At 32.2% G+C, this 18,721-nt stretch overlaps 4 protein-coding genes across 7 annotated transcripts; 3 read left to right on the forward strand and 1 right to left on the reverse strand.

Moving 5' to 3' along the window:
• Positions 1-1,683: 1,683 nt before the first annotated feature.
• On the forward strand, positions 1,684-5,452 carry LOC124825081 (putative serine/threonine-protein kinase At1g54610). 2 transcript variants are annotated; one of them, XM_088105489.1, is made up of 8 exons: positions 1,684-2,168; positions 2,323-2,874; positions 3,141-3,425; positions 3,542-3,859; positions 4,021-4,248; positions 4,368-4,468; positions 4,572-4,686; positions 4,908-5,452. In XM_088105489.1, the coding sequence occupies exons 2-8, from the start codon at positions 2,566-2,568 to the stop codon at positions 5,190-5,192; spliced, it is 1,641 nt and encodes a 546-aa protein (XP_087961615.1). In that variant the 5' UTR covers positions 1,684-2,168; positions 2,323-2,565; the 3' UTR covers positions 5,193-5,452. The 2 variants fall into 2 exon arrangements, with proteins under 2 accessions (XP_087961615.1, XP_087961617.1); XM_088105491.1 differs by having other exon boundaries at positions 2,327-2,874.
• Positions 5,453-8,704: 3,252 nt separating this feature from the next.
• Positions 8,705-10,263, forward strand: LOC124825091 (uncharacterized). Of its 3 annotated transcripts, none has more exons than XM_047297633.2 (3): positions 8,705-8,769; positions 8,843-8,896; positions 8,986-10,263. In XM_047297633.2, exon 3 carries the CDS (start codon positions 9,036-9,038, stop codon positions 10,092-10,094), a length of 1,059 nt encoding a protein of 352 aa, XP_047153589.1. In that variant the 5' UTR covers positions 8,705-8,769; positions 8,843-8,896; positions 8,986-9,035; the 3' UTR covers positions 10,095-10,263. The 3 variants fall into 3 exon arrangements, with proteins under 3 accessions (XP_047153589.1, XP_047153604.1, XP_087961618.1); XM_047297648.2 differs by having other exon boundaries at positions 8,726-8,769; positions 9,007-10,263; XM_088105492.1 differs by lacking the exon at positions 8,705-8,769 and having other exon boundaries at positions 8,850-8,896; positions 9,014-10,263.
• Positions 10,264-11,001: 738 nt separating this feature from the next.
• On the forward strand, positions 11,002-13,296 carry LOC124824866 (sodium/hydrogen exchanger 1-like). Its single transcript, XM_047297369.2, has 4 exons — positions 11,002-11,165; positions 11,248-11,310; positions 11,404-11,487; positions 11,827-13,296. Exons 1-4 carry the CDS (start codon positions 11,031-11,033, stop codon positions 11,983-11,985), a joined length of 441 nt encoding a protein of 146 aa, XP_047153325.2. The 5' UTR covers positions 11,002-11,030; the 3' UTR covers positions 11,986-13,296.
• Positions 13,297-14,596: 1,300 nt separating this feature from the next.
• On the reverse strand, positions 14,597-17,180 carry LOC124825070 (tubby-like F-box protein 3). The gene is made up of 5 exons (XM_047297612.2): positions 16,802-17,180; positions 16,308-16,395; positions 15,975-16,104; positions 15,706-15,885; positions 14,597-15,526 (listed from the first exon to the last, which is right to left on the reverse strand). Exons 1-5 carry the CDS (start codon positions 17,036-17,038, stop codon positions 15,061-15,063), a joined length of 1,101 nt encoding a protein of 366 aa, XP_047153568.2. The 5' UTR covers positions 17,039-17,180; the 3' UTR covers positions 14,597-15,060.
• Between the last annotated feature and the right edge of the window lie 1,541 nt (positions 17,181-18,721).

The raw sequence follows: 18,721 nt of genomic DNA on the forward strand, positions 1-18,721 counted from the left end.
AATACAAATATTATGATATCTTACTTACATATGCTAATGATTATATTTTGGTATAATTCAAATCAAATTAATTATTCAATAAAATATTAATATAAAAAAATTTATTTTAATTATATCTATGGATACATTCACATTCCTAAAGTTTTATTGGTTGGTTCGAAGTTCTTCTCATCAAACTTACAATTGAAACTATACCACTAACATCTTATCCACATATAATAAAATCATTATCATAAAATCTATCATAATAAATAAATATAATGGTCTAAACTTAATACACAAGGGAGGGGTCAAATCTTTTTGTAACAAACACTTAGATGCCATTAATTTGGTCAATTTGCAAATCAAACCTTTTTCTTCTTCTTTAGAATCTTTTGGTTCCTGGTCATTTTCTGCAAAAACTATATCTTTTAAAAAATAACCTCATAGATGGTGGAATCTCATATTATACCCTTTGCTTTTAGTGAATATAGTAAAATTCAATAAAAAGATAAATTCTTTAGCACTTTTTTATCGTCAAGCAAGAAAAATACTTTATGTTATTCACTTTCATATACAAATAACGTTTTAAATTTAACTCAATTGTACGAAATTGATTTTTAAATGAAATTTGCATTGATTTATATTCCATCTTTTTTAGTTGGCATTGAATATCCAACAAAACTTAACTCCCACGCAGCAGAAAGAGATGAAAATAAGTGACCAAATTAATATCGTGGAGTGTATAGAAATGTGAAGTTCATTCTGTGATAGCAGACAAACAACAACCAAACATAGTTGTTTGCAGGTTCCCAATCATGTTACCTCAGTACTAGGTACAATTTTGATTCCATGTCCAACTAACCAAATTTTCTCAGTTTTGGAAAATGTTGCTGCCTAATCTATCTCATCATTTATGTAACACACACATATATAATTGAAGGGGGCGAATTAAAATGCTTAAGGTCAATTTATGCTCACCTATCTTAACCACCTTGTTTTCTTCTATCTGTCCTTTGCCAATAAAATACTCACTGGGTTACTGTAATGTAAACCAATCACACTCTTGCTTACTTCACCACATTTTTTACGATTTTTTCCCATCAATCACTGTGGCTCACAAAATTTCCCATATATATCCTATGCCATTGCCCTGCACCACACAATTTTAAATTTTTCTCTCGTTTACTTTAATTTTAATTATTTAACCATATATTCATTTTTACATCATTTACAAAATATATTTTTTTACATGATTTTTGAGAACCCGACAAAGTTCCAAGTTAGCACAAACAAAAGGTCCAAACAGGACCAGAGAGCGTAATAAAGTACGCATTTATCACCAATGACTAAGAACCAAACCAGCAGAGAAAGTACGATTCAAGCCAACTGTCTCCTTTGACAATAAGCTGCATGTTAAAGCAATCAACCAACTTCGATGTAATGCATGTAATATTGTTATATTTTTGTTATTGTGGTGTTTTTATCATTATACATGAACTATAATTAAAGTTTTATTTCTCTATTGCGATAGCTATTGATTGCATTGTGTTCACTTGCAATGTGAATGACCAACTTTTCTTTCTTTTTCCAACGAAAAAAGCAAAGCAAATAGATATGTAATAGCCAAGGAAGGAAGCCATGATGAGGTAAAGTTAGTTTAGTTGCTAGAACATATAGGACCCACCATGCCATTTAACCAGTCATATTTTTGCATGTTAAAATTAATATAAACTTCACTGTGGTCGTTGATCATCAAGCTTAATAAATAATTATATGTGTCCAGGGCACGTGTCTTTGATTTTTCTCTCTATAGTTTTTCCATGGAAGTTTCCTTAGTGGATACAAACCCAGTGCTGCAAAAATCCGAAACTAAATTGTATGTAAAGACACTACAACGTTGTGAGTGTGTGAGAGTGAAGTGGGAAAAAGCATAGCAGATCCTTCCCGCACATTATTATCTTATCTCAATTTCTAGTTTCCGAGACATCATTTTTGTGTACATTAATCTTTGAATCTGGGATGCTCCAAACTCCTAGAATTTTACTGTTTTTTACAACCTTGATCTAACTCAGTATCCATCCATATCTACATACACTTTAAAGGGGTTAACTGAAAAAAAAAAAAAAAAAAAAAAACCCACTTCCGAGAACATAGCAGGAACAGCAAGAAACAAAGGAACTTCGCTGGTGGGGGAAAAGCTGGTCATATTTTACTGTTTTTTTTTTCTGCTTTTTCTTTTCTGCTGTGGATGTCTGACTGATATAAGCTCATTTTCTTTGACTGCATTGCAACTTGTGGGGTGACACCAAATCATTGCATTCTCACTTTTGTCTGGAAAAGTTAGGGTCTTTTGAATTTACATTTGCTCATTCCCTTGGTTGAAACTCAAAACCCCCCTTTCAGCTTTTTGAGATTGGTGGGGGGGAAACTCCTGTTAGGGCTTGATTCTCATTCGCTGTGGCGTTTTGAATTGCAAGAAAATGAGGGAAAATGGTGTTGTGGCAATTGAGGGAATGTGAGGTGGAGGAAGGGGAAAAAGAAGAAGAAGAAAAGACGGGGTTGAGTAAATGAGTGTTTTGAGACATGGGGTGTGTGTTTGGGAAAGGAGCGTCGAAGAGGAGAGAGGAAGTGAAAGTTGAAAGCGCAGAAGAAGAGGGTGCTGTTCAGAACGGTGGGAATGTGAAGGAGGGCGGAGAAGAGGAAAAGAGCAAGCCCTCAAAGGGGGAGAGAAGGCGATCTTCGAAGCCGAATCCCAGGTTAAGCAATCCACCTAACCATGTACATGGTGAGCAAGTAGCTGCAGGGTGGCCCTCTTGGCTCACCAAGGTTGCTGGGGAAGCTATTAACGGGTTGATCCCTAGAAGAGCTGACACTTTTGAAAAGCTGAATAAGGTATGGAGGTTAATGACTGCTTTGCTTTCTTTTCCAGTTCAGGTATGTGGAGCTTGGTTATTTTTATTTCAAATTTGAAGATTTTATTGCTTATGTTGTTTTGTTTTCAAATGTAAGCAACATCTAGCAATAAGAATTCTGTGATTTGGTTTTTTCTGTCATCTTGTAAGTTATTAATTGAAAGCCCTTCTATTGAAATGTTTGTTCTGGTAAAGTTAACAAATATCTGGTCTGTGACTGGCCTTTTTGGACTATTTTTCCATCAGGTTGGACAAGGTACATATAGCAATGTTTACAAAGCGAAGGACACTTTGACAGGGAAAATTGTTGCCCTAAAGAAGGTCCGCTTTGACAATTTAGAGCCGGAGAGTGTGAAATTCATGGCCAGAGAGATCCTTATTCTGCGCCATCTGGATCATCCCAACGTTGTCAAACTGGAAGGTTTAGTGACTTCAAGGATGTCATGCAGTTTGTACCTTGTGTTTGAATACATGGATCATGATTTGGCTGGACTTGCTACAAGTCCAACAGTAAAGTTCACAGAGTCTCAGGTATTTACATATTGTAAAATCAAGAACTGGGGTTGGTTGAAATTTATGATTCAAATCAGTCTTCTGTTTCTGATTTGGAACTTCTTTTCTTGATCATGTCTGGGTGGGTGTTTTAGGTTAAATGCTATATGCATCAGCTACTTTCTGGACTGGAACACTGTCACAACCGTCATGTGCTGCATCGTGATATAAAGGGGTCAAACCTTCTAATTGACAATGAAGGAATTCTTAGGATTGCTGATTTTGGATTAGCTTCCTTCTTTGATCCTCATCAAAGGCACCCTATGACCAGCAGGGTGGTAACTTTATGGTATCGACCTCCAGAGCTTCTGCTTGGAGCCACAGATTACGATGTAGGAGTGGACCTCTGGAGTGCTGGCTGCATTCTTGCTGAATTGTTGGCTGGCAAGCCTATTATGCCTGGTCGAACCGAGGTAATCTTTGAATGATTCATTGCATTTTATAATTTCTCTTGGAGAACCTTTCAAGAACATTAGACTTTTCACTTTACTAGTAAATGGTGCAAGAGTTTGTTACTCATGCTGTGAGGTTTGTGCTTCTGATTTTGTTGATACATATCCACCGTGCTTCATAGGTGGAGCAGCTACATAAGATATTTAAGCTTTGTGGTTCTCCTTCTGATGAATATTGGAAAAAATCGAAGCTTCCACATGCTACCATTTTTAAGCCCCGACAATCATACAAGAGGTGCATAGAAGAGACATTTAAGAATTTCCCAGCATCATCCCTGCCACTGATTGAGACCCTTCTTGCAATTGATCCAGCTGAACGCCAAACTGCCACAGCTGCATTGCACAGTGAAGTAAGATACAATTTTATCACTAGCTAATCCTGTGAAATCACTTATTTCTGCTATTTTCTTAAAATATATGTGAAGGATTGCTACATCTAAGTCTAACGTTAACTGCTTCTGTTTTGCAGTTCTTTACTACAAAACCTTTTGCCTGTGAACCCTCTAGCCTTCCAAAATATCCTCCCAGCAAGGAGATGGATACAAAACTGCGAGATGAAGAAGCTAGAAGGTGGATAGCTTAAATTGCTAGAACTCTCAATTATCTTTTGAATTCTTGTTTGCATAAAAATCTGACGAAGTTTGCATGTTACGTCGCTTTGCCATGACTGTAGATTGAGAGCTGCTAACAAAACTAGTGCCGATGTAAAGAAATCACGTCCACGTCATAGAGGTGGAAGGGGAATTCCAATTCCAGATACCAATGCCGAGTTGCAAGCAAATATTGATGTATGTCAGATAAGCACCTCATTCATTTATGCAGATACTTTTTGTCTTGCTGAATATTTTATTCTTCTTATGGATAAAGCGATTGCTAAAACTTTTATCTTCATTTGCATCTATCTGTCTAAATTTTCATAATATACATTGATATATACAATGTGGTTGGTTCATATGAGAGCTTAGTTTTGTGTCTGAATGCTGTAGTAATGATTTAACTGTTGAATCAGAAATGGCGACTGGTGACACACGCAAATGCGAAGAGCAAGAGTGAAAAGTTTCCTCCTCCTCATGAAGATGGAAGTATAGGGTACCCTTTGGGTTCTTCACATCACATGGATCCAATTTTTGATCCTTCTGATGTTCCATTTAGTTCCACAAAGTTATCATATCCAAAATCAAATATCCAGACCTGGTCTGGTCCCTTGGTGGAAACTAGTGTGGATGCACCAAGAAGAAAGAAGAACATGCCAGGGAATGGCCGCACACATTCAAAGAATGGCTCTTATAGATAAATGCTGTCAAAGATTATTCAAAATAATTTAAGAATTTCAATACAACACCAATTATTTTTCACAAACATTGGTGTTTGGTGAAGCTGCAAAAGTGCTGCTGTTCTATTTTCTTGCTTCTGGTAAAGCCATTGGCACCCCAGAGCTACATGATATTTTATCTTTCTCAATGATCAAGGGTTTATTCCCTATCTTGTATAATGATCATACATATTGTACGCATAATCTTGGTTATGCTGAATTTTATACAGATTTTTCATTTATAGGCTTTTTTATTATTCTTTTTTCAGCTTTGTATAACACATTATTCATGCATGATTCACTTTCTAGTTACTTATGCATTTACCACAGAATATAATTCGACTTTTTATTTTTAGATACTTATGACTATAAAATAAAATCATTAAAAACGATTTGGTATATGAAAAAAGAAATCATTTTATTGAGTATTTATTATATTCATGTATCTTTTATGATTATCTAATATGTGTGCCCACAGGATTCATACATCTGGAACTATTGAATAAGAATCAAAATTAATATTATGTAATCACTTTATATGGTTTTATGTTGAAGAGGAATATCCTTTTTTTCAAGTATTTATTACAATTAGAATATATTTTTACTGTGATTTAATGCTGAAAAGTTATTTCTAACTAATATTGTATATTTTATTTGTTTGATTCTAACTAATGTTATATTTCATTTCTTAAAATGTAAAAAAAAAAATCTATTTTATATCTAATGGGAATATTATCAATATGCTGCTGAAATTCTTAATTATATGCATACTTTAAGACTATATATTTGTTTAAGATCCGATATAAATTTAGGAGGGCCTATGATAAAAATAAAAACTAAATTGGTATAGAAAATTTTGTAAAAAATATACTTAATATAGTGAAAATATGGTTACATGATGAGATATGGAAGTCCACAAGAGGGATTCATATCTATTGTTTGTTTGGAATAAAAGTAGAAAATTAATTGTTAGACTCTCCATAAAAGAGCCTTAAATTTAATAATGGTTTTTTATTTATGTAAAAAAAGTATAAATAAACTGGAAATGAATAGAATAAACAATTGTAGTTATTCTTTGAGGTGAAAGACATTATCTGTTAGGGCTATTTCTTGAATATTTTCTATTTTATAAATAAAAAATGACAATCCTCAAAACTGATCAAATTTTATTGTTTGTGTTGTTTATTTTTATGTTTTTTTTTTCAGTCTAATAGCAGCTTTGCAAGTTATAATTTTTATTTTCTCAATTTCACAACTTGTAGGTTCTATCATTGAAAACATTATCTCTAAATTTCATATATATTAATATTTGTTCATATAATTTTATTAATAAATATGTCAACACCGTCTAAAATTTACTAAAACTAAACCTAATACTCATTGTTTGGTATCAAGAACATGTTATTAGAATTTTATTTTGGACTTCAATTTGATTAAGAAACTGTTTTGTTTTCGAAAACACAAACGCAACAAAAAGAAAAAATTGCTGTTTCTGGTAAGTTTTCAATGTTTTTATTATTATGTATATATAGCAAAATAAATAAAATAAAGTATACGCAACTAAGTGTCTTTATTCTAGTTTTAATTCATTTTTATTTTGTTTTGTTTCATTTTGATAGATATTGCGTATTGTCTCTCTGCCTTATAATTTTGTTTGATTTGTTTGCATTTTTTTCCAATATAATTTTTCTTATTTTTATTTTTGTTATGTTTGTCGGTAGTAAAATTGTCATTTAAACCTTTTCAGAGCCACTTCTAAAAGTAAATTTTTATTATAAATTATTTACTTTTTGTAGAAAACCCGAGTATATAGTAAAAAACAAGATAAGGGTGCTTCATTGTAAAAAATTAATAATTTGAATATAAACACGAAACCATCATAAAGTGTAAACAGGTGAAAATAATAAAGTTGATTTTTTTTTTTAATCTGAAGTTCATCAAGAATACATGGTGATCAAGCTACTAATTAATGTTATGATTACACATATACAAAGATGAGTATTATTTTTAACTTCAGTGAGTTGGTGTAAACATGATGAAATTATGTAAATAAATATAAACATATATAAAATTTAGAAGAAGATGTTAGATTTAAAACTTACAGAATTGATAAATATAAATTTTGACATACACAAATACAATTAGACTAAAAAGACATAAAAATAGGTATTAAAAATAAAACTCTTATAATTTTTTAAGACCCTCAGAATTTTATTTTTTTAATAAGATCAAAATAGTTCAAATAATACAAAGAATTTGTCTCGCCTCAATAGTAACTAAACATTTGTTTATTCCATTCATTTTTCTTAAGAATTTTTATTTCTTAATTGCTTAATTAATTTTATATTTGAAAAGTTTTATCCTCTAAAATGTTTTTATTCTATTATAATTTCAATTATATATTTGTTTTTTATATGATTTTAGTTAATAATGTATTAAATTGTTTATAACATATATTTAATTATTTTTATTTTCTTAATAATTTTATTTATTGTTTATTTTTATCATGCAAAATATTGTTTTGATATTTTTTATATAATTATTTTTATTTTCTAACTAGTGTAATTTTATCATATTTAATAGAAGATAATCTTTAATGATATATTTAGAAAATGCAACTTAATATAACTTACCATAATCATGTTACTTGGTTAACTTGGAAATTAGTCTAGTCTTCATCTATATAATACTATGTTAAAACGATTGAATCAATTTCATAAAATTTAATTTGAATTAACTACTTTTTTGGATGTTTTATATTAAAATTAAGTTAATAAGCTCTTCATATTCACTTACCATTATTTAATATATTTTTACACTATAATATATATATTTATTGTATTTTATCAAGTGTTAAATTTCATTTATAACATCCGAGGGAGGAAAGTCTTTAAAATATGTAAATCAAGTAATAATTTATTTAAATGATATTTAATTTAATATTTACCTTTTAATCTCATTATTCTGGTAATTTTAATTATTTAAAAAACATTAATGTCTTAAAAAGTAAAGATAATCTTTATTTATAATATAAATATAAAATAATTATTATTTCATTATCTCACATTTCAAAATTACACATATATGACATAATTTCCATTAACTTTTTAAGATAAATTTCTCCTATAATATTATAAATTTTTAATATAAAATAATAAATATTCATGTACATAAATAGTCAAATGCTTGCACATCAAAATTTTGAATTGATTTATAATAAATTAAAAACCTAAAATCTTCTTCTACAAAACTAAACAAACAATTAAATATTATATATATATATATACATATATATATATATATGTATATATATATATATATAATATTATAAAAGATATATTATTTTTATTTAATTTGTTATTATTTTTCTTTATATTTTGATTTGATTTTATATTTATTTTATTATTATTATTTATTTGTATTTTAGATTTAGTTGATATTTATTTTATTATAAATAAAATATTTTATAGATACATGACAAACCATATAAATACTGAAAAGATACTAACATTCATTCCAGTTCCCATAACCCTAGTCTGAGGACACAATCTTCACCCAGGTGAGTTCTATGCATTTTTGTTGTTTCTGATTTCAGTTTGGCTGAGTCCGTTTTTTATTGTTTTCCAATTCAGTTTAGTTGAACGCATTCCCCATAACCCTAATCTGAGGACACAATCTTCACCCAGGTGAGTTCTATACATTTTTGTTGTTTCTGATTTCAGTTTGGTTGAGTCCTTTTTTTATTTATTTTTGTTTTCCAATTTTTTTTTATTAGGTTGTAATTTTCCAATACTAGATTTTAGGGTTACGGAGGGACTCACGAAGATGAAGAACAAAAAACGAAAGAGTAGTGTTGCGGCAGAGAGTGATGAAGTTGTTGAAGATTTGGGACGTGTGATCCACGAGCATACCATTTTCTTTGACAAGTTGATTGAGTTGATTCCTGCCAAATTTTATCTGCCTACTGATGATAAGGAGAAGCCATGGTTTCAGGGTCTCAGCAAGGTTGCAAAGGCAGAAGCGAAGAAAGAGACTAAGGAGAATATCAAGAAGTCTCGAAGGGACCGTTTGGATCCCGACAAATCCTCTGCGACTACCCTTGACCTTCTCAAGGAAAGTTTGGGAAAAGAAAAGGTGGATGACAGTGATGGAGTGCAGGTGGCAGCAGTGGCTAAACCTCTTGTGTCTGGATTGGAAGGAGATGATCGGTCTGTGACTTATGAAGAGCTACGGCAAAGGCTTCATCGCAAACTTGAAGAGTTTCGGGCAGGTCGGAACCTTGGGAACGCGGAGAAGAAGAGGGAAGAAAGGAACGCCAAGAGAGGATATAAGGACAATAAACGGAAGAGGGATGAAACTGAGAAGGGTGACAATGTGAGTGGTGAGTTGGCGGAGAAAGTGAAGAAAGATGCTGCAGAGGCTTCCAAGGAGCTTGTGTTTGGCCATGTCAAACTTCAGAATGAAGAAATGCTAGGGAAGAAGAAGAGGAAACTTTCAAAGCATAAGGAACTTGAAAGGGCTAAGAAGTTGGAGGAAGTGAAAAAGAATGATCCTGAGAAGGCTGAAGTATTTGCCAAGAAGCAATCGTGGAAAGCAGCAATGGATAGAGCATCAGGGGTTAAGGTTCACGATGATCCCAAACTGCTAAAGAAAAGCATTAATAAGGAGAAGAAGAAACAGCAGAAGAATTCAGAGAAATGGAAAGATAGAATTCAAACAAGGGACCAATTGAAGGCGGAGAAACAGAAGAAAAGGTCAGAGAATATATCTGCCAGGATTCATGAGAAGAAAATGCGAAAGATTGCCAAAAGAGAGAAAAAGCTTATGCGACCAGGTTTCGAAGGTCGCAAAGAAGGTTTTATGAATGAGGGTGGTGCCACCTAACATGATTTTGAAGTTTATTGATTTGTACCTTTTCTTTACATTGTTGTTTTCTAGCTTTAGAAGAATTAGTGTTAGAGAATGACAATTCAAGGCCTGGAAAAGGTTCACCTATCAATTTCTGTTTGCTTGATCATATTTCTTGAAATGAAACATATTTTATTTTCTATTATGATCTATATTGGCATATCATATTCTGAAAAATTGCTAGCTCTTGTAACTAAACGAGACGTTGCTGTCGAAGACCCTTAGTGTACCGGGTTTGGTCTCAAATTTGTGTTCAATTCAGGGATGTCTCCTTTGTTTGGATACGAATTTAAGATTCATTGTAGTTGAGGAAACCGATACATGTTTCACCGAACTGATGCTTTAATCTGAATGAATTTGATTAAATGACTCACTGCAATTTCAATTGCTCTTTTATTCTTTAACGGTTCCAGGTTTCAAGTGAAGAAGAAACAATTTTTCCGCAACTTTATGACTATTATGCTCTTTGGTGCAGTTGGTACTTTGATATCATTCTGCATCATATCACTGGGTAATTGAAGTCATCCACTGATTCTTCTTTTACGACAAATTACATTACAAAGTTACATCAAATCATATTTGGTTGTGTTGTCCAAATTTGTTTTTAAGTTTTATTGATTTGAATAGGTGCCATACATTTTTTTCAAAAGTTGAACATCGATTCCTTCAAGATTGGAGATTTTCTTGGTGTGCTTAAATTTCCTCCTCCCTTTACAATAATTTTTTGGAATTAACTGCAAACTTAAAACATTTCCTATATCCTCCTATCTCTACTTACCTGAGTCAACTGAATGGAGCAATTGGAGCAATATTTTCAGCAACAGATTCAGTTGCACGTTGCAGGTATATAAATGTCTGAAGAAACACTGTAAACTTTCTTTCTTTCCCCTTACAGACACTGAAAATGATCGTATGTATTTGTATGCTTCAGGTTCGTTGCTGTTGGCACTTATTCTAGTGGGAAGAGCTGCATTTGTTTTCCCTCTGTCCTTCTTATCCAACTTGTTTAAGAAGTCTCAATCTGAGAAAATTGAGTTAAAACAACAAGTATGTGGTTTCCTTTTGATGACCTTGTCAGGGTGTTGATAACTGAGGAGTTTAATATTCTTGTCGTGATTTTGTTTCTCAGGTAACAATTTGGTGGGCTGGTCTCATGCGTGGAGCAGTTTCTATCGCACTTGCTTACAATCAGGTGAAGGAATCAAACTTCATTGCTTTCAATTCTTCTCCTCTATGGCTAAGTTGTTGGGTCTTTTTCACTAAATAATTACTTTTTCACACGCAGTTTACTCGGTTGGGCCATACTAAATTGCGTGAGAATGCCATCATGATCACTAGTACCATCACTGTTGTACTCTTCAGCACATTGGTTAGACGCTAATCTTCTCTTGATCAGAACATTGGTTGCTTGAGGAAGTTAAATTAGTACATAGTCTAAAATTAACACTTTTATCTGGTACTAGTTAGTTAATCTGTGAGTTAGAGTTTTTCAATGGAGTAGTAGTTCCTCAAGTAATGAAATGATGGTTGTCCAGTTTGGTAGGAGTTCCCAATGGTTGAACATGAGAAAACATAGTTTCTTGGTGGATTTGGAGAAGTGTCATTTTTCTTTTAATGAAAAGGAAAGTGTTGTTTGATAGGTGTGATTCCCCAATGATAAAATGGAGTATGAAAAAGCGATGAATAATGGTTTTGAAATGATGTGCAGGCATTTGGGTTGATGACAAAGCCACTTGTAAGGCTATTGCTTCCTTGCGTCCCCACCATCGACACCAAAATCATTCACAGTGCCACTTCTTGGCAGTGGAAGAGAGGATTCATCAAGGACCAATGGTGGCACCCCAAATTAATATCGTGGAGTGTATAGAAATGTGAAGTTCATTCTGTGATAGCAGACAAACAACAACTAAGCACAGTTGTTTGCAGGTTCCCATTCATGTTACCTCAGTACTAGGTACAATTTTGATTCCATGTCCAACTAACCAAATTTTCTCAGTTTTGGAAAATGTTGCTGCCTAATCTATCTCATCATTTATGTAACACACATATATAATTGGAGGGGGCAAATTAAAAGGCCCAAGGTCAATTTATGCTCACCTATCTTAACCATCTTGTTTTCTTCTACCTGTCCTTTGCCAATAAAATACTCACTGGGTTACTATAATGTAAACAAATCACACTCTTGCTTACTTCACATTTTTTACGATTTTTTCCCATCAATCACTGTGGCTCACAAAATTTCCCATATATATATATATATCCTATGCCATTGCCCTGCACCACACAATTTTACATTTTTTCTCTCATTTACTTTAATTATTTAACCATATATTCATTTTCACATCATTTACAATATATTTTTTTACATGATTTTTGAGAACCCGACAAAGTTCCAAGTTAGCACAAACAAAAGGTCCAAACAGGACCAGAGAGCGTAATAAAGTACGCATTTATCACCAATGACTAAGAACCAAACCAGCAGAGAAAGTACGATTCAAGCCAACCGTCTCCTTTGACAATAAGATGCATGTTAAAACAATCAACCAACTTCGATGTAATGCATGTAATATTGTTATATTTTTGTTATTGTGGTGTTTTTATTTCTCTATTGCGATAGCTATTGATTGCATTGTGTTCACTTGCAATGTGAATGACCAGCTTTTCTTTCTTTTTCCGACGTAAAAAGCAAAGCAAATAAATATGCAAAAGCCAAGGAAGGAAGCCATGATGAGGTAAAGTTATTTACTAGGATAATTGTATTACTACGACAGTAAGGTCCGTGCTTCTTGTCTTATTGGAAATTTATATATTTTGATAAATCTGTTCTTAGCCAGGGGGGAAATAAAGCAAATACCAGGGGACAACTTCTTTACTCCTACAAATTTTTGTTCTATTTTGTTTCCCAATGAATCATTTTCATCAACTAGATCATTTCTTAAACAATTTAGCATACGCAACCTAGTTTTCTTTTCCTGGCACTAGATGATGCTAACATTTATGTCACTTTTCCAGTAGTTGTTTTCCTTCAAGTGTGGTGCACTCCCACAACCATTAAATAATAATATTCATAATGCAATTCATGAACTGTAAGATGATGCAATTCTTTTGTACAAATCTTCTAGCTGTTGGATTAACAGATTCTTTAATTTCTTGATAAGCATTCAATTTCCTTCTTCAATTCCATTTTTGCACTGATTATATTCTGTCTATGGCAGCTCAATTTCACTTTTAATGTTGTCATTCCAGGATTTGTAAATTTGATTGAAGTTTCAACGTGCAACATTTTTGACACTATATCCTACTTTTCTTACAGAAAGCGTACGATAACCAGTTTACATATTTTTGTGATATCAACGTGTTTAATTTCTGCGCACTTTCATTTCAGTGGACATAAACCTATAAAAAAAATCGTAATAAAGATTATTTTAAATAGCTATCATAAAAATATACAAATTTATCATAATTTATTATTAAATGATAGCCTGAAATCAATTGCTCACGAGCTACTAAACCCAAATAGTTTGTCTTGATTAGGGATGATAACGGGTCGAGTATCCGTAACTTGATCTGTCGAATAAAATTGTATCCGTTATCCGATTTGTTATCCGTTGAGTATCCGTTTAAAAAATATTCGCAGATATTTTAAAATCTGTGGGTACTCGTGAATACTGTAAAAAATAAAAAAAAATTTAATATATTTTTAAAATAAAATTTAAATGAAATTACATAAAAAAAGTATATATATATATATAATATAATATAAATTAAATTAAATATAAATTAAATTTTGATTTTAATTAAATTTAACTTAATAAAATATAATTTTATTTTATTTTAATTAAATTTAGCTAAAATATATATAAATTATTTTTTTTAATTTTTTGCAGGTAACGGGTACCTGCGGGGCGGGTAGTATATTACCTTTATTCAACTCGTTTAGAAGTGGATATTGAAATACCTGTTATTCGTTATCTGCGGATAGTAGATATCTACGGATAGTTATTATTCGTCGTAGATTTTATCCGTAGACACCCGTATCCGTGGATAAAATTGTCATCCCTACTAGTCTTGATCTAAAACAGAGAATGAGTACAGCATTAATTTATTAAGAAAGGAATGCTAATTTGATAACACCAAGTTGTGATAATTTGGGAAAACATTTGCTATAAAAAAATTCTTTATAATGCAGTAATAATATCCCTTACTTTTACGCATTAAGTAAAAAAGTAATATCTTTTACATAACAAGGGTATATATGCAATCTTAGAAACACGGTTTAATTATTGCTATAAATAGTAAAAAGATTAAGCAAACTTTAATTGTTAATTACAGACATGAGGGCAAATGTCCATTATTTAATCGGAGGAAAACTGCGAAACGGAAGAGATACTTTTTGGATAATGTTAAAGAACATGTCTTTTGCACTTGTAGGAAACTAGAAACAAATGAAAGGCAAAGGTATGAAAGAATAAAACATATACGCACACAACAGGGAACTAGATACAAATATTGAAGATGTTATACAAATGAGTCAAAAAATTATCTCTGAAAAACAAACAACCGTTCACATCCACTTAAGCACACTGCTAAAGGTCACGCTTGAATGAAAGCCAACATGATCAAAGAAGCAAATATGACAGTTACAATAAAAAAGACTACACAGAATTAACATAATATCTAAATGGACCGCTAAGGCTTTGAATAAGCAAATTTATCAACATAGCTGAAACCCACTTTACACAGAAACAATATGGTCACATGATCAATAGAAGGAAGAAAAAAAAAAAAAAAGCTAACAATTGCTACCAGTTAGGCTGCTGAAAACACCCTCTACCTACCTTCTCTAGCTTTCTCTTTATCCATTTCTTGTCCAAGCTATGTTCTGATTTTAGAACGTTGAGCTTGGAGATGAATACCTGTTCAAAGATGCTTCAAACATGCATCATTCGCAAGCAACCGTGGTAGCAAAGCTGCTGAGGCAGATTGCAAATGCCTGAAATGCTGAGATAGGGTACCGGTAATCCATTGTAAACAAGTCCTTCCCAACTTTTCCAAATTGGAGGATGACATCATCCTCTTGTGGTTCAGCATGTCCATTTACTGGCAAAGCAGCCAGCTGAAAGTTTTTAACTGAAGCAACTGTCACTCGCCCATGAAAGTTTAAGCACCAACACTGCATCTGCTCATGCCACCTGGCAGCCTTATTTCTCAACACTAGAACGTCATCTCTTTTATTGTTCTGCTCTCCAGATATGGAGTTTTCCATATGAGTTGAGTTTGTCTGAAAAAATGGGAATGAAGTACCTAAGTTACTAACAGAATAACTGGTCTGTGAAGGAGCTACCCGTTCTGGTTCAATAGCAGAAGCAGGAATGCTATCTATGACACAATGCATTCTCCTTGGCCCCCTGCTTGCCATGAACATGTCGTAAGTATTGTTTAGTGTGTACATAAGAAAAATTCAGTTAGTTGATATGCTTTCAGCAGAAATATCCACAACTCAAATCATTATTGGTTTGTCAAGCAAAAGAAAAACATGAAGGACAATCATAGAAGTGTATAATTGCAAAAAAAATAAAAGCTTTACCTGGAGCCTAATACATTCAATTCATATGAGATATGGGCAACTGGGTAGTTGCCTGTAGGGACCTTGGGTGAAACTTGTTTTTGATTCACCAGCTTAGTGGAGCAACTTTTTGCCATATTTGCCCTTGAATGAGGCAGTTGGACATCGTAGACTGTGAACTTGGTTCCCAAAAAATTTGATCTTACCAAATGTGAAGGAAAATGGGTTAGTCTTCACCCTTGGAAACTAAAAAGAACAACAATAGAAACAGCGCCTAATTGAAAGTGCACCTCAATTTCCCTATGTAGGCATTGCTTTCCCTGGACATGTAATCCGCATCCAGGGAGATAATATAATCTGTGCAGGTTGGGCGTCTGAACTTTCGCGCGGCTAAAAGGAATTTCCCATCATCAGCTAGTGCTGCAAATGAAAAAGATAGTGGCCAAAAGGAACATACAATAAAACACAGAGAATCTGAAATATAACCAAGTTAGTTTGGAGGACAACATTAAACAATGAACTGAGAAAGAACAAGAAAGAAACATTATATTATCCTCCAAAACTAACTAAGAATTTTGCACAAGGGAATCAAGAATAAGCTCGACTATTGACCAATCACTAACCACTAGATAAACTGAGAAACAGGTAATATGTCTGTGTGCCATTGTCGCGCCTAATGAAGCACTGAAGTAGATGTTCCCTTGGGCCAGGCTGCCAAAATGTATTTACCAACTCAGGTTATGTTAAAGCAGTGCAACTTAAAAATAACAATACAAGGAAGACAAAAGTCTAATTTCAAAAATCCAACTCATAAATCACTAAACAAATGTGTTCTTTGTATCTTAAATTTCTTATATAACCACACATGTCTAGCTGCAAATCTCAATAAAAAAATTCGATCTAACCTAAAACTAACTAATGCTGCTTTAATATAATGAATTAATGAACTAGAATCATTTCCTTATGGTGAAACTAAATACACGAATATTTATTAGCTAGTACTTCAAGTGGTTCTGGATCAAGTATGGTGAATCCTGAAGAAAATAAATAAAGGTTGAAGAGTAAAGCCCATCTAACTGAAATTGAAGAAATTTGAAAGGAGAGCATGTGCAGTAACCTGTTTGAGAGAGATGGGGAATGTTATGTTGGAAGAGAGTTGAGGTGGCTTGACAATCTCCTTGATGATGAGCCTCCAGGTACGGCAGACTCCGGCGCAAGCCACCACGCTTCTCCGCCGTGGCCACTTGGCCTCCGACGACTCAATTCGGAGGAGGACCTCTCTGAGAAGCTCATGGGGCATGTTGGCCCACCAACTCTGCTCCAACCCTTCATCCATGGAAGGCACCACACACATCCCTTTTGGGAAAAGACTCCAATTTCAATGATGGGTCAGTGTATTGCTTGACCGTTGATTAAGGTGGGAGGAGTGTCATTTTTCTACAGAAATATCTTTTTGGTGGAGAAAAACTCGAATCCTTTATGGTTTGGTCTATTCCAGAATGTGACAAGAGGGTTACCAGTTATTGTTAGTTAAAGAAAGAGAAAACACAAAGAAAAAGGTAAAATTGTTGACAAAAACAAGTCTCATGGATTGATTAGATACCAAGGATAATACAAGATTTGGATCGAGCTAGGGCACAATTCCAGTATTTTCCAAATTTAATCTGCTTTTAGGTTACTCTAAATTAAATTAAACTAAAACTCAAATTAAAATTTTCAAAAATAAAATTATTTTAATTTAATTGAATGCTAGAGATTAGAAAATATGCTTTGAGATAGGATGTTTATTAATGCTATTTCAAAATAATTCAAAAACAAATTTTGGAAAATTTGGGTTTAGTTTAATGAACCAAGAAAATGAATCTCAAACTACAAGAGACATTGCACCACCAAAATATCTACATGGAAGTCAAGATAAGATTTATATATATAAGTGGTGATAAGATTTAATGTCTTTTCTTTCACACCATTGATAAGAAAAATAACATCATTACTTTGTTAGATTTAATAATTGAACATTGAAAATAAATGAATTAGAATCCAAAAATGTAATGAGAAAAATTCATAAGAACAATATTGCAACAGTGAAAATGAATAGTAATGGGCACTCTATGTTTATATCACTCTCTCTCCATAATAAAAGAAAAATATTCTCTGATCAACTACATTGGTATATAATTATTCTGCATAAGCATAAGTATGATTTTGAAAACTCAAAATTATGAATTGTGTCTATCGTGCATAATTTTCTCCATCCATCTTCTCATTCAACTTCTATGATGATAACGTGTTATGCCCTTTTCATCTTATTTTCAGAAAAAATCTCTGAGAAATAATTTAGTTTCATTTATTTGAAAATATGTTTATATTTAATGTCTAACTATAAACATGATTGCAAATCAATTTTCTCAATCATTAACAAAATTTAAATAAAATTAATAAAATTAATAAAATTAAAATTTGTATGCTACAACTATAATGTTGATTGTTATTACTATGATACTGAAAATAAAATATTTATTTTTCTCACTTAATTATTTATCTAAATTCATTATATACTGAAGTGAATGACTGTATAAAAATACATTGTTAAGGGCATCATAATTCTATTATAATTTGCATCTGCTCATGATGTTGTATTCTTTAGAATTTACTAACAAGAATTGTTATAATTATTATCATTTGTTTTATCTTTTCTTCTTAAGTCATCCTAAAATTGGACACGTTCAATATTTCTGGTTAATTAAACGAAGGTGTTAAAATAGAAATAATGTGTTGTATATGTAGGTAGAGTTTATTTTGATAGAGATTAATTTAACTTGATATAGAGATTAGTGTAACAGGTTGAATTCAACATTCAACAATTTGAATATTATTTGAATTTGAATTTTTGTTGTCATAATTCTTTTTTTATATTTTAATTAAATTAAAACAGAATTTTTTAAAAATAGAATGTAAAAAATATTAATATTATTTTGATTTAATTAAGTTTTAAGTATCTAACAAATTTAAATATTTTTTTTATTAAGTTCATATT

Source organism: Vigna umbellata, chromosome 1 (genome assembly GCF_029865625.1).
Source record: "Vigna umbellata cultivar VRB3 chromosome 1, Vumbellata_1.0, whole genome shotgun sequence".
Lineage (NCBI taxonomy): Eukaryota > Viridiplantae > Streptophyta > Magnoliopsida > Fabales > Fabaceae > Vigna > Vigna umbellata.